Raw genomic sequence first — 14,741 nt, 5'->3', positions numbered from 1 at the left:
GAAAAGCTGTCTATTTATGTGCCTCATGACTGCTGAATTTGTCTTGTTGCGGGCCTCATGGTTACTGACTTTGTCTTGTTGGGGGCCTCATGATTTGTTGGGGGCCTCAAGATTGCTGAATTTGTCTTGTTGGGGGCCTCATGATTGCTGAATTTGTCTTGTTGGGGGCCTCATGATTGCTGAATTTGTCTTGTTGGGGGCCTCATGATTGCTGAGTTGGTCATGTTGGGGGCCTCATGATTGCTGAATTTGTCTTGTTGGGGGTCACATGATTGCTAACTGCGAGACTATGGAAAAAACTGAATCATCATCATATGAGACAATAGCATTAAACCTACTTTTTCCGCTTTTTAAAACAGAAAATGAAACTGGGAGGTTCTAAAAAAATGAATAATTTTTTTCAGGAGTACGATGGATGAAATTGTTTATCTTCACAGTTTATTTTCAACTTAATTTTCCATAATGTTCATGTATGAGTTAAAACGTTTGTATTTAGTTTAAATTGCTGTTGGCACTTTGTGATAGTAAAGTGACTTTGCAGTTCGGACACTCGACCTCCAAAAGGTTCGCCACCACTCAGTGGCGTAGCTAAGGAGCTGTGGGCCCCGATGCAAGTTTTACAATGGGGCCCCCCAAGCACTCTATACATAACAATTGATATGGTGCACCAAAACCTGCCAATGGTAACTACAGTGTCTGAGGTGTAAGAAGGGGATGGGGAACAGTTTGTTAATGATTGATTACCACTATTCAAAGTATCTATAGAAGTGATTATTATGAGCGCAGGATCAATAGAGAGCTAAAACTGTAGTTGAGCCTGGATCGCTCCGCTCCCACGCCGCCTTTCTCCGCTGCCTCTATCTGCCCGTACCGGGTCCCGTCATTTCGGTCAGTCAGGGCCATTCGACGCAAGCGCAGTGCGCTCCCTCCATACTGTGCAGGTGCATGCGCAAAGAGACGGAGGGAGTCCCTGTGGATGCGGGAAAACTGGCCGCGTCCGGCGGAAGTGACGGGACCTAGTACCGGTGGATAGAGGCAGCGGAGAAAGGCGGCGTGGGAACGATCCAGGCTGATGGGGCTGGAGGAAGCCCCAGGTATGTATAAAATCTTTTTCCATTTTTAAGGTTCCTTCGTCTCTGGCTCCCTTTAAAGTCTGTACTAAAAGACTTTCTTACATGAGGCTGTATGTTTACTGGGAGGAGTTCTTTCATGAGAAAAAGTTAGCCAGTGCTCACAATGGTAACCTATTTCCATACTGCATAGTACGTAGTAGAAATTGGAGGAGAGGGTAAAAGCACAGATCAATTTTATGGATCCTTCTCATGAAAGTCACCCAGAGTAATGTGTGAAGCACATGAACCTTCATAACTACACGATGCCCTTTGACGTTAATGTATCTTCTTTCCACTGCCAGAAATAGACAAATCGATCTAAGGCTATACAAACATCCATTTTCCTATTATGGTTATCTTTTATAGTAGAAGAGAAAGCCACTTACCAGCTCCTTCCTGAGCCAGTTTAGCGCTTCATCGATATTGTCAAAGCCGTGAATTTTCTTTGACTCTACAGAGTTCTCTTTAGGTGTGCTCAGGTCTTTCTGGATGTGCTTGACCTCTAGTGGTGGTGGTGGTGGTGGTGGACAAGTCCCAGCTCCCCCCTGGCTGGGCTCCTCTTCCTCCTGTTCTGAGGGAGCTTTTGGGTTCTTCCACGGCTGATCTTCAAGCTTGGCCCTCCACTCCAGATAAGATGGTCTACGAGTCTCAAGCCTCAGCTTCTCCGTGAGGGCCTTCAAGTTCCTTAGATGATCGTCAGTTGGTGGGATTGAGTCACTTTCTGCGTCATCCTTGACCTCCTCCACCTGGATCTTTGGTAACGACATGATGCTGAAGCTCACGAAACCCAATGAGGATGAACACGAGCTACACGGTCCGCATGCCGATCTTGGCTGTTCCCGTTGGTATGAGGCCGATCTCACCAATATGAAAACAGCCAACCCACTCCTTCCATTTTAAAAGTGCGTTCCGCTGACTCACCAGCTTGACTGTGTCATCTAAAATAACAAAATCAAGTGATTTAATTAAACCATAACTCATTCATTTGAGAAAATGAGACACATGACAGGGCAATAATAAGCAGTTCATTAGAAAAAAGACAATTAACGTTACAGTATTTCTTGTTTCAAGATAAACAGTGTAATTTGAAGAAAATAATTGTCTGCAGCCGTGCAGTGACATGTCTGATGTGTTACTGAATAGGAGCCAGGATAAGGTGGGGTGTGTGTCTGTGTTCTGGCAGAAGATAGAGCCATTAACATCAACATCTGATGGTACAGACATGGTGGCTTCCGTGGCAGCCTTCATTGCAAAGTGATTGCTTCCTTCTGCATGAATTAACTTGTGTAGATAAATATCCTGTAGGCGAGCAAAAATTCAAGCAATCAAAGTAATGTCTAGTCGAGCATCAGGTATTCTGCCATCCGCAACGAGACAACTGTAAAACAGGGTGGGGTAAACAGGTGCCCTTTGGTCTCTGCTTGTCCCACACCCTGCCCCTACTCTCTACTGTTCACAGCACTGGGACTCAGCTTGATGACATCATCAAGCTGAGTCCTGGTGCTCTAGTAAGAGAAGACCAGAGCAGTATGTGGCGGAGGAGGTGCGATCGGCGCTGGAGAGAGGTACAGTGAGTAATACTCACATGCTCCCGGCGGGTTCGCATTTACTTATATGGGCTTCCTTAGGGCGGCTGGATGCCTGTTGGAACACCGTGGGTAGCACAGATCGATACCCACACTGTGCTGACAGGCATCCATCCGCCCTAGGGAAGCCCATATAAGTAAGAAAAAAAACTGGCGGAGCAGAGAAGTTTTAAATCTCCCTCGTGGCATGGAGGAGACTGACTCGTCCTTATTGCAATCCTCGCCCATTGAGGCCCCTTTTACATTTGTATTGCAAGTGTACGTTGTGTTACCCTGTTTTACTGAAGGGTGACGTAACAGCAATGCAAGGCAATGTGGCCTAGCACACTTACGGCGTCACCAGCCCCGTTTCTATGGGGGTGCAAAGCGTACAATCGCCCGGGTCGCTTTGTTGAGTGACAGGAGGGGGGGGGGGCGCAGCGGCGGAGGGAGCAGACATAGTAGTTATAACTCACCTTCCTTCAGCCGATCCCCGCAGCTTCAATCTTCTTCCTCACCCAGCGTCCATGGCATGGTAACAGCGCCCCCTGTGATGACGTGACTGCATGTCATCACGGGGGCGCTGTTAGCAATGAGACAGATGCCAGGACAGAGATTGAGGCTGCGCGGGATCGTGGGAAGGAAGGTGAGTTATAACTGCTATGTCTGCTCCCTCCGCCATTGCGGGGCACCTACCTATCTAACCTATACTGCAGGCACCTACAAAACTAACCTATATTGGCACCTACCTATCTAACCTATACTGCAGGTACCTACCTATCTAACCTATACTGCAGGCACCTACCTATCTAGCCTATACTGCAGGTACCTGGATAGTGGTGGCTGGATAGTGTAATGGTTAAGGGCTCTGCCTCTGATGTAGGCATCCTGGGTTCAAATCCTGGCTCTTCCTACTCAGTAAGCCAGCACCTATTCAGTAAGGAGTTCATTGGGCAAGACTCCCTAACACTGCTACTGCCTACTCAGTGCGCTCTTGTGGCTGCCTCGCAAGCGCTTTGAATCTGACAGGAGAAAGGCGCTATACAAAAAAAGGAATTATTATTATGACCTATCTAGCCTATACTGCAGGCACCTACCTATCTAATCTATACTGCAGGCACCTACCTATCTAACCTATACTGCAGGCACTTACCTATCTAACCTATACTGCGGGCACATACCTATCTAACCTATACTGCAGGCACATACCTATCTAACCTATACTGCAGGCACCTACCAATCTAACCTATACTGCAGGCACATACCTATCTAACCTATACTGCAGGCACATACCTATCTAACCTATACTGCGGGCACCTACCTATCTAACCAATACTGCAGGCACCTACCTATCTAACCTATACAGCGGACACCTACCTATCTAACCAATCCAACTATATGTGCTACCCTATACTGGTGGCAACTATACAGCTACTCTATACTGGAGGCACCTACATAGCTAACCTATACTGTGGGCACCTATACCTGGCTCCAGGGGGTGTGTGTGTGGGGGGGGGGGGTTATCGCCCTGGGTGAAATTTAGCCTAGAAACTGCCCTGAGAGTCATGTTACTCCGGAAATGTTCATCCTGCCACAATCCAGCTACACAGCCTGCAATGCGTTACTGCAAGCACCATACTTAACGCTTGGTGCTTGGGGTAAAGGAAGTCAGTAAGCAATGCAGTAAGTGTGAACAAAGGAGTACGGGGCGTCATGGCTTGCTTGCACGGACTGACGGGAATCCCGATGACGTACTTCCTGTCTAGCACCGAATTAGTCCTCAGGGGGTGGGGCTATGCATGTGACCCTGTCGGCGCACTCTGCCGCAGCGCCATATGTCCTGTATGTGATTTTTTTGCGTTGTGGTGGCATCCGGCAGGAGCCACACATCCCACCGCAATGCAAAAATCAGATGTAAAACTGGCCTGAAAGTGGAGAACAGCATTGATTTCATAGGAGTGACCACAGGATTGAGTCACAGTCGGTGTAAAATGGCCCTGGGGCCCCATTCACACTCACAATCGCATAATGTGATCGCAATCCCCAAGTGAGTGCGATCAAAATGTTGCATTAAGATTTTCTGTGATTTTGCAGTGATTGCAATTCTCATGCCAGTTAATGAGAATCGGAGTGCAATCCCTCGAAAATACTGCATGCAGCACATTTATAATCAGGGGAATTGAAGTATAATATGTGAGAAAATGCAGCCATACTGCAGGTATGATAATGATTAACTCAGCCCAGTCTTAAAAGCCGTTCCTGCTTCACACGCAGCCTGTTTACTCTGTGATATCGGAGGTATTTATAGAGTCTATGCATTGCGAGTGCATCACAATACAACTATATGGCATATTAAACTGCTGCTGCTGCACAACAAAGGCAGGCATTTCCTATACAGGAAGGGAAGATTTTCTTTACAAACCTATTTTCATTCTTTATGTAGTATTTTCTGTGCTAAAACATTTTTATTGGGGAAATGTAAAATATTATAGCACGGTTGCGTAGTGGCAGGGCAGTTTCTAGGCTAAATTGCACCCAGGACGAAGGTGTAAAAATTGCGCCCCCTTCCCCCCATCCACGTGGACTCGGGAACCCTTAAAGGGAACCAGAGAGGACGAAGAAAAGCTTGTATACATACCTGGGGCTTCCTCCAGCCCCATCCGCCTGGATCGCTCCCACGCCGCCGTCCTCCACTTGCTGGAACCGCCGGTACCGGGTCCCGTCATTGCCGCGAGTCGGCAAGTCGGCCGGCGGATGCGGCCAATTCTCCGCATCACAGGGGGCTCCCTCCATACCGGTACGCGTGCGGCTGCCTACTGCGCAGCCGCATGCGTACGGGTATGGAGGGAGCCCCTGTGATGCGGACAATTGGCCGCGTCCGCCGGAAATGACGGGCCCGGTACCGGCGGATCCAGGAAGTGGAGGATGGCGGCGTGGGAGCGATTCAGGCTTATGGGGCTGGAGGAAGCCCCAGGTATGTATACAAGCTTTTTTCTATTTCAACGCAGCATTCCTCTCTGGTTCCCTTTAAGGTGGGTACACACATGCGACTATGGTCGTTTGAAACGATCGTTCCCCGATCGTTTCAAACGACGATCGTTTAAAAAAAAGCAGCCAACGACCAGTAAGTCTAACGACGGATGAGCTAGATCGTTAAAAACGGCTGATTTTTTCCAACGACGATCGTTTGCAAAAGTACTTAATCGTTGGAAACGGTCGCTCGTACTAGGCTTGACATGCGCATTTTGCTATTTTTCCATGGAACTTTTCATTTTGATGCGCAAGCGCAATAGTTGCTTTACTTGATGTAACGTTCGTTCTAACGATCAGATCGTTACACACTTTTAAAAGCTAACTTTCCTTAGATCGTTCTTTCCTCAATTAAAAGATCGTTCGGCGTTCACAACAAACGATCGTTGTCGCATGTGTGTACGTAGCTTTAGTCTTTAGGAACTGAAACACAGACACAGGTCACAAGTAGATCTGCCATACTTTCTAGTGACCAGCCGCTCATCCAGGAGGAAGCAGGAAAACACCCAGGCGAGGAGAGCCTGGAAAGCCGACTCCTCCAAGGGTGCAGCGCACTGACAGCCTGCAGTACCGCTACAAGACATCAGGTGTCATCACGTGGTGGTGAGATGATGATGACTTGAAGTCTGACGCAGGCAGCCTAGGAGGAGTCAGGGCTCATTCACACTTGTGCGTTTTCAGAGCGATTTCAGCTCAGTTCAAAATTGCTAGAGATTTGAAAAACGTGTGCACAATGAAAGTGTATGGAAGTGTTCTCATCTAAACGTTTAGCGATTTGCTGAAACGCAAACGCGTTGCATGCAGCGTTTTCTAAAACGATTCTGGAGCGATTAGCGATTCAATAAAAGTATTTGAATTGAACTAGAAATCGCAAAACGCTAATTGCTGGAAAAATGCTCTCTATACAGTGAAAAATCGCTAGGAAAAAAACGCCAGAAAACGCTCAGCGTTTTACATTAGCGTTTAGCGATTTCTAGTGTCCTCAAGGAAGGTGATCGCGCTGGTAATCTTTTTTCTTCTTCCATTTGGTTGCACCGCGCGTCACCAGCTCCTTAGTGGTAATGTCCTTCTGCCTGCGCACCCCTTCTTCTACTTGATGGTTTGCGCCCAGTGCAGTCGCCCTGCCCACACTGCCCAAGAAACGGCCCTGCGTAGTGGTTAGTGCTCTCACCTTGCAGCGCTAGGTCCCCGGTTCATATCCCAGCCAGGGTACTATCTGCAAGGAGTTTGTATGTTCTCCCTGTGTCTGTGTGGGTTTCCTCCAAGCACTCCAGTTTCCACCCACATCCCAAAAACATACAGATTAGCTGTCTGGGTGTCACCCTGGACTCCACACTCTCCTTCATTTCCCACATCCAAAACCTCACAAAGTCCTGCAACTTCCACCTTCGTAACATCTGTAAGATTCACCCTTTCCTGACCTCTGCCACCACCAAACTCCTCATCCATGCCCTCATAATTTCCCGCCTTGACTACTGCAATGCCCTGCTGTCTGGTCTCCCTATGACCCGAACAGCCCCACTGCAGTCCATCATGAATGCGGCAGCCAGAATTATCCACTGCTCCCATCGCTCCACCACGGCAGATCCCCTCCTAGAATCCCTCCACTGGCTTCCTATCCAGTCCAGAATCAGATTCAAGATACTGTGTCTGACCCAGGGCCGGCTTTAGGGGGGGGCGAGAGGGGGCAGAGCCCCCTCAAACAGACTCACTGCCCCCTCAAATCAGAGCCGCTCTCGCTATGCCGCTGGCTGCTTCCTGGTCCGTGGTGTGGAGCGCAGAGCGGTCATGTGATCAGTCACATGACCGCTTCTCCCTCGGACGGCTCTCCGAGACGAGTCTCTGGCTCTCTGCTGTGACGCAGGCAGTGGCGACCGTAAGAGCCACCCCGCATAGAGGAGGAGTCGATTCTCTCCAGGCCCGCCATCAGGGGGGGACATCCCCGCCGCGGCCCTGGCGGGTGTCGCCCGGCCGCCGCTCAACCCCCCCTGGCCGGTCGGGTCGCCGCTGATCTTGAGGTCTGACGCTGCTGGCAAGGTAGGGGAAGCAGCGGCGGCGGCTGGGGGGGGGGGGGGGGCCTCCCTGTCACTCACTCACTAGCTAAAGGGGCTCCCTGTCACTCACTCACTAGCTAAAGGGGCTCCCTGTCACTCACTAGCTAAAGGGGCTCCCTGTCACTCACTCACTAGCTATAGGGGCTCCCTGTCACTCGCTCACTAGCTAAAGGGGCTCCCTGTCACTCACTCACTCCCTAAAGGGCCTCCCTGTCACTCACTCACTAGCTAAAGGGGCTCCTGTGACGCCGGGCGACGCCCAGTCGTCCGAGGATTCGCGGCCGATTGTCCGATCGCAACCGTGATCGGAAAACTGACATTCTTTATTTTTAAAATAGAAGTTTTTCCTTCCTGCCTTCCCCCCCCTTTTGCCATGAGGGCTGAATGGGCCTGCGTTAGCATATGGCTAAAGCAACCTGGTTTAGCAAGAAATCCTGTTAAGGCTCCCGGAAAAGCTCTGGTGACACTAATGTGCTAATTGGGCAGAGCTGAAATACCAACAGAGTCTATTCAACAGGGGAAGCTAGCACAGCATGAGGTCTATTGACACCTACATTCCTCCCAGTCTTGACGGCACCGACTAGACTGAGTATGGAATGCATGGTGTTGATAACTTTGTCACATTTTGCAAATACCATCCATGGGAGGAATATGAAAATTACATAATTTTGTTTCCCTAATTCTGTAGAATATGGTGATACTAGACATAGCCAGGTAACCCGAGCAGGGGCTGAGATATGAATAATGGGGTCCCCGTGCGCCCCAAATATTGCAAGTTTGATGTCCTATGAACGTGTATTCTCAGCCCAATCTGAATATGAAATCGGTTTGCATGTGCGACAAAACCCCGGCGGGGTATGAAATTGGACATATTTTGTGGATGGCTGGAAGTTCCTCCCCTGAGAACTCACTGCCTGACACGCCCCTGGGCTGAGCTTGAGACTCCGCCCAGAAATGTCAGTGCTCAAAACTGATTGCATGAGGACCCCCAGCCAATTCCCCCACTTTCCATCATACCGAAAAGACTGCCACTGCTTGGGGAAATAGCAGTGGCCATCTTGCAGGCGGAGCAACGGCCATGTGGTTCGGCCATATTGCGAACTAACTGCAACAAAGGAACTTTGTCTTTTCCCGAACGGACTTTCCACAGAATCATAAGTATTCGTTCTTTTTATCCCTTTTTCTTTTATGTACTGTGTTATCACTGTCTCTCATCGTTTAATTGTTCACGATTGTCTGTATATATTAATTGTTTATATTGTAACAAATAAAGGCTTTTTAAAAGGTCTTTACCTCTCAGTAAAACCTTCTATTCAGTATACACAGACGAGACCTAAACTTCCGAAGGGACGCTACTGTTTTGATAGATAGATAGGAATTGCACAGTTTTAACCGGTTGTTTGTTTCACAGGTCTATAGCCAGTTAGCAGTTTTCTCTGGGCTGATAGAAAACAGAGATGGTGGCAAATCTACCCCTGGGTTGGAGTAAAAGTGTATTTTCGTAACCTCACAGGCTCCCTACTGCGTCGTGACGCTCAAACTCCGCCAATTCTACGCAGATTGCGTCCATAGCTCTCAATCTGTGTGCTAGAATCGGATCGGACGGTTTTGCGTGTTCACGGCCAGTGGGGCTCTTGTGACAGCTCCCTGTCACTCACTCACTCCCTAAAGGGCCTCCCTGTCACTCACTAGCTAAAGGGCCTCCCTGTCACTCACTAGCTAAAGGGCCTCCCTGTCACTCACTAGCTAAAGGGCCTCCCTGTCACTCACTACCTAAAGGGGCTCCCTGTCACTCACTCACTACCTAAAAGGGCTCCATGTCACTCACTACCTAACCTGGGGGTCCCTGTCAGAATCCAGGTGAGAGGTGTCTACCATAATAAGGGGTCATTCTGCCTATTTATGTGAAATGCTGTCTATTTATGTGCCTCATGACTGCTGAATTTGTCTTGTTGGGGGCCTCATGATTTGTTGGGGGCCTCATGATTGCTGAATTTGTCTTGTTGGGGGCCTCATGATTGCTGAATTTGTCTTGTTGGGGGCCTCATGATTGCTGAATTTGTCTTGTTGGGGGCCTCATGATTGCTGAATTTGTCTTGTTGGGGGCCTCATGGTTTGTTGGGGGCCTCATGATTGCTGAATTTGTCTTGTTGGGGGCCTCATGGTTTGTTGGGGGCCTCATGATTGCTGAATTTGTCTTGTTGGGGGTCACATGATTGCTAACTGTGAGACTATGGGAAAAGCTGAATCATTACCATATGAGACAATAGCATTAAACCTACTTTTTTAGCTTTTTTAAACAGAAAATAAAACTGGGAGGTTCTAAAAAAATGATGGAGCACTTCCTCCTTCCGGCTTGAAGGAGGAAGTGCTCGATATCGAGGCTTGCAACGCGTCCATTCGGACACTTGCACCTCGTTGAAATGCTGGGCGGAGAGCGGCGTTCTGGGTAATTAACCCCACTGCATCTAGCCGCTCAGCTGTGGCAATTAGAGCTAACTTGAATCACGAGTATCCACCGTGGTTATTCGTGATTAATTTGTTAGCATTTGAAGAAAATTATTTCTGTGTTACACCTGAGAACATTTTTTTCGATAATCTGCAGTGCGCAGAGCTGTATTTGTGCTAAAAAGAGCAGAGCTCAAACTTCCCTGGCAGACCTTTAAAGGACTTCCGAGGCCAAAAAGAAGAAAATGACACTATACCTTTTTATTATCAGAATCCATGGAGGACGTCCAGCGCGTCCTCCGCACCGAAAAGGGCTGCAATGACGGCGGAACGGTGCGGAGGACGCGCTGGACGTCCTCCGTGGATTCAGATATTAAAAAGGTATAGTGTCATTTTCTTGTTTTTGGCCTCGGAAGTCCTTTAACACCACTGTAAGGTCATGACATGTTTATTTGGCCCCACCCATGACCACGCCCACAGTCTGCTGCATGACCACGCCCATTTTTTGGCGCGCCGCGCGGCGCTGGGTTTTTGTATGCCCCCTGCACATTTCTGTCTGCCCCCTCATATGTGCCTGTCTAGAACCGGCCCTGGTCTGACCTACAAATCTGTCCACAAAACCTGTCCAACCTACATTTCCGATCTTACTCAGAGGTACACACCTAGCCGCTCACTCCGCTCTTCCAATGAACTTCGCCTAACCACCCCCCGCATCACCCAGTCCCATGCACGCCTCCAGGACTTCTCAAGAGCTGCTCCAACACTATGGAACTCCCTACCTCCACCCATTAGGGCAGCCCCCTCCTTCAACATCTTCAAGAAAGCCCTTAAAACTCACCTTTTCACTCTGGCCTACTACCACTCACAAGTGCTCTAAACCTACAGCTGAACTCTGGTCCCCTACCATTCGTGTCCTTACCTCTCCCTCTAGATTGTAAGCCTTTGGGCAGGGTCCTCCTCCTTTTGTGTCCTACCTGATCTGGCACCTCCATTACTGTGAACCCATGCCATGCATTTGAGTGAACCTAACTTGCCTAATCTCCATGCTTCATCCAGTGACTAAGCATTACCTTGTACTAATACTGTGCTGTGTGATCTGGTTTTCTTGTATTCCTGTATTGTCATATTGCTGTATGTCACCCCTAAATATTGTCTGTAACCTAAATTAATGTTCAGCGCTGCGTAATATGTTGGCGCTTTATAAATACAATAAATAATAATAATAATAAGTTAATTGGCTTCCTCCTAAATTGATCCTAGACTACGATACATACACTACATACTGTAGACATATGACTATGGTAGGGATTACATTGTGAGCCTCTCTGATGGACAGTTAAAGGGAACCCGAGGTGAGAGTGACATGGAGGCTGCCATATTTATGTCCTTTTAAACAATACCAGTTGCCTGCCTGTCTTCCTGATTCTGTGTCTCTAATACATTTAGCCATAGACCCTGAACAAGCATGCAGCAGATCGGGTGTTTCTGACTCATCTGACTTTTACTGGATCAGCCATATGCTAGTTCCAAGGTTTTGACTCATGCTGGGCATAGACGGGTCGACACCTCCTTATTAATCGAGCCTCTGATGGCTCGATTGATAATATCCGACAGGTCCGATGACCCGCCGGATAGATTCCCCGCTCGATCCCCGCGGGCGGACAATAGCGGGGAATCGAGCGGCTGATAAGGAGCGCCGGCGGGGACAAGCGGGAATCGATCCAGCGGCTAATCGAGCCGCCGGGTCGACTCGTCTATGCCCAGCATCAGATAGTATTTGTGCCAGAAGATCAACAGAGCTGCAAGGAAATACTCCTCTTCCCTTTAAAGAGACTCTGTAACATCAAAAACGTCCCCTGGGGGTACTCACCTCGGGATCCTAATGAGGCTTCCCACGCTGTCCTCTGTCCCTCGGGGGTCTCGCCGCAGCCCTCCGAACAGCCGGCGACTGTGCCGACTGTAGATTCAATATTTACCTTTGCTGGCTCCAGCGGGGGCGCTGTAGCTGCTTTCGGCATGGAAATAGACGGAAATACCCGATCTCCGTCGGGTCCGCTCTACTGCTCAGGCGCCGGAAACTTGCGCCTGCGCAGTAGAGCAGACCCGACGGCGATCGGGTATTTGCGCCTACTTCGTAGCCGACAGCCGTCAGAGCGCCTGCGCAGGAGTCGGGAAGGTAAATATTACTTCACCGCTGCACGGAGGGCTGCAGCGAGACCCCCGTGGGACAGAGGACGGCGTGGGAAGCCTCATTAGCATCCGGAGGCTTCCCCCAACCGAGGTGAGTACTCCCCAGGGGACGTTTTGTCGTTACAGTTCCTCTTTAAGTGACAAGATTCTGTACTCTGTACAGCGCTGTGGATTATGTTGCCGCTATATAAATACTAAATAATACTAAATAATAAATATAATAATAATAATAATATATGAGCAAGCTCCTCGACACACCAGCAGCAAACTGCTACTGAGATGCAGATGTGAAAAATGATCTAATTACACGTCGCAGACTAATGACGGACAGATTATTATCTTCTGGCAAATGGGCCGACAGATCCAGAATACAATTCTCCTTACAAATGTCTGGTTTCAAGTTCTTCCCCAGAAAGCATCTGGTGTGGTTAGGAGAAATGTGTGCTCATCACTATTGGTTAATGATTAAAGCATTATTCTTATTATTAGTTAGTGATACTGTTACTTATATGCCAGGCTTGAGGGAGACGGGAAGTAACATGAAGAACTTGAAGATGGGTGGCAGCTGTAGGCCTTATAAACTCTTATATCGTTCGTAATAGTGGACCTAAACTCTTGCATTGGATATAAAGAAAACAGAGAGAAATGCACCCTGTATGTACTTTTAGCCTGTGTCTAATCCCCCCCTCATCTGTGACTAATCACAACTGTAATTTGATCTCTCAGCTGTGTCAGCTGGCTGTCTCTGCAGAACAGCTAATTTGTAAACACAGGATGTTAACCCTATGGGCTCGATTCACAAAGTGGTGCTAACCCAGTTAGAGACTTTAGGGGCCTGATTCACAAAGCGGTGCTAACACAGTTAGCATGCCTAAAAGACTTTAACCGTGATAACCATTGCACCATGCTGGTGAAAAGCCAGTTTAGGCGTGATAAGTTTAGGCATGATAAGTTTAGGCGTGATAAGTTTAGGCATGATAAGTTTAGGCGTGATAAGTTTAGATAAGTTTAGATCGCATGCAAAGTCCCACACGCAAAGCAGCGCGATTAAACTCTATGCAAAGTGCACCAGACTTTGCTAGCACAAAACTTTTGATCAGCTGTGCACTGCGGTGCTAACCCAGTTGGTGCTTAAACTTATCACGCCTAAACTTATCACGCCTAAACTTATCATGCCTAAACTTATCACACCTAAACTTATCACGCCTAAACTTATCACGCCTAAACTTATCACGCCTAAACTTATCACGCCTAAACTTATCATGCCTAAACTTATCACACCTAAACTTATCACGCCTAAACTTATCACACCTAAACTTATCACGCCTAAACGTATCACACCTAAACTTATCACACCTAAACTTATCACGCCTAAACTTATCACGCCTAAACTTATCATGCCTAAACTTATCATGCCTAAACTTATCACGCCTAAACTTATCATGCCTAAACTTATCACACCTAAACTTATCATGCCTAAACTTATCACACCTAAACTTATCATGCCTATACTGAGTTTAGGCGTGATAAAGGGCTTTTCACCAGCGTGCTAACTGTTAGCACCGCTTTGTGAATCAGGCCCTATGTCTGCTTCCATGAAAGCAGGAAGTAGACACACTGCCCATTTATTGAAGGATTTATATCAGCTGCAACAAAGAATTTTTTTTTCTTTAGCCGTCGAAGAGGATCACATGGCCCCAGATGATTTGTTTTAAATAAAATGTGCATTATATGGTTAAGCTAGCACTTGGCTAGGTAACCATGCCCCCCCCCAAGTCCCTCCGTTCTCCCCCGATCCCCCCCAATTGTCGCCGTTGTACGTACTCCCCAGGGATCCCGCGATAGCTCAGCCTTCCAATCAGCTCCAAACTTCGCTATGGGGAGGATCCGGACTGCGCATGACGTCAGACGTCATGTCTGATCGTTGCCATAGCGACGAGTGAAGCTAAATGGTGAAGCTGCGGCTCTCGCGGGATCGCTGACCAGTAAATATTGCCGGTGGTCGATTGGGGGGTTTAGTTAGGTCCGGCGGGGCTTGGGGGGCATAGTTAGCTAGCGAAGTGCTAGCTTAAGCATTTCAATTACATTTTATTTAAAAATATCCTCCCGCTGCCGCAGCCTATGAAACTGCGTACCGCCAGGGAGGTTAAAGGTTGTTACGCTGTTGCTTATCTTTCAGAGCAGAGAGTAAGTTCTGATTTCAGGTCGGCTTTATCTGATTTGTATTTGCATGTTAGGGCTGTATGAATAAGCAGCGCTCTGATTCCAGGAAGACAGAGTACCTATAAAGCTTGGTCTGAAAGATGAACAAGGCAAGCAAAAGACACAAATAACCCAGTGCA

General features: G+C 48.2%; 1 protein-coding gene across 3 annotated transcripts in view; it reads right to left on the bottom strand.

Annotated features, from left to right (window-relative positions):
- FAM167A (family with sequence similarity 167 member A) overlaps positions 1-14,741 on the bottom strand; it is a 135,654-nt gene that overhangs the window by 16,654 nt on the left and 104,259 nt on the right. For all 3 annotated transcript variants that reach the window (XM_068279008.1, XM_068279007.1, XM_068279009.1), the window contains exon 2: positions 1,499-2,050. In XM_068279008.1, coding sequence (XP_068135109.1) covers positions 1,499-1,879 — 381 coding nt within the window. In that variant the 5' untranslated portion in view covers positions 1,880-2,050. The remainder of the gene's footprint in view (positions 1-1,498; positions 2,051-14,741) is intronic.

The sequence above is a fragment of the Hyperolius riggenbachi genome, chromosome 4, assembly GCF_040937935.1.
Source record: "Hyperolius riggenbachi isolate aHypRig1 chromosome 4, aHypRig1.pri, whole genome shotgun sequence".
Taxonomy (NCBI): Eukaryota; Metazoa; Chordata; class Amphibia; order Anura; family Hyperoliidae; genus Hyperolius; species Hyperolius riggenbachi.
Note: the sequence above shows the minus strand (reverse complement) of the source record. Positions and strands in the feature narration are given on the sequence as shown.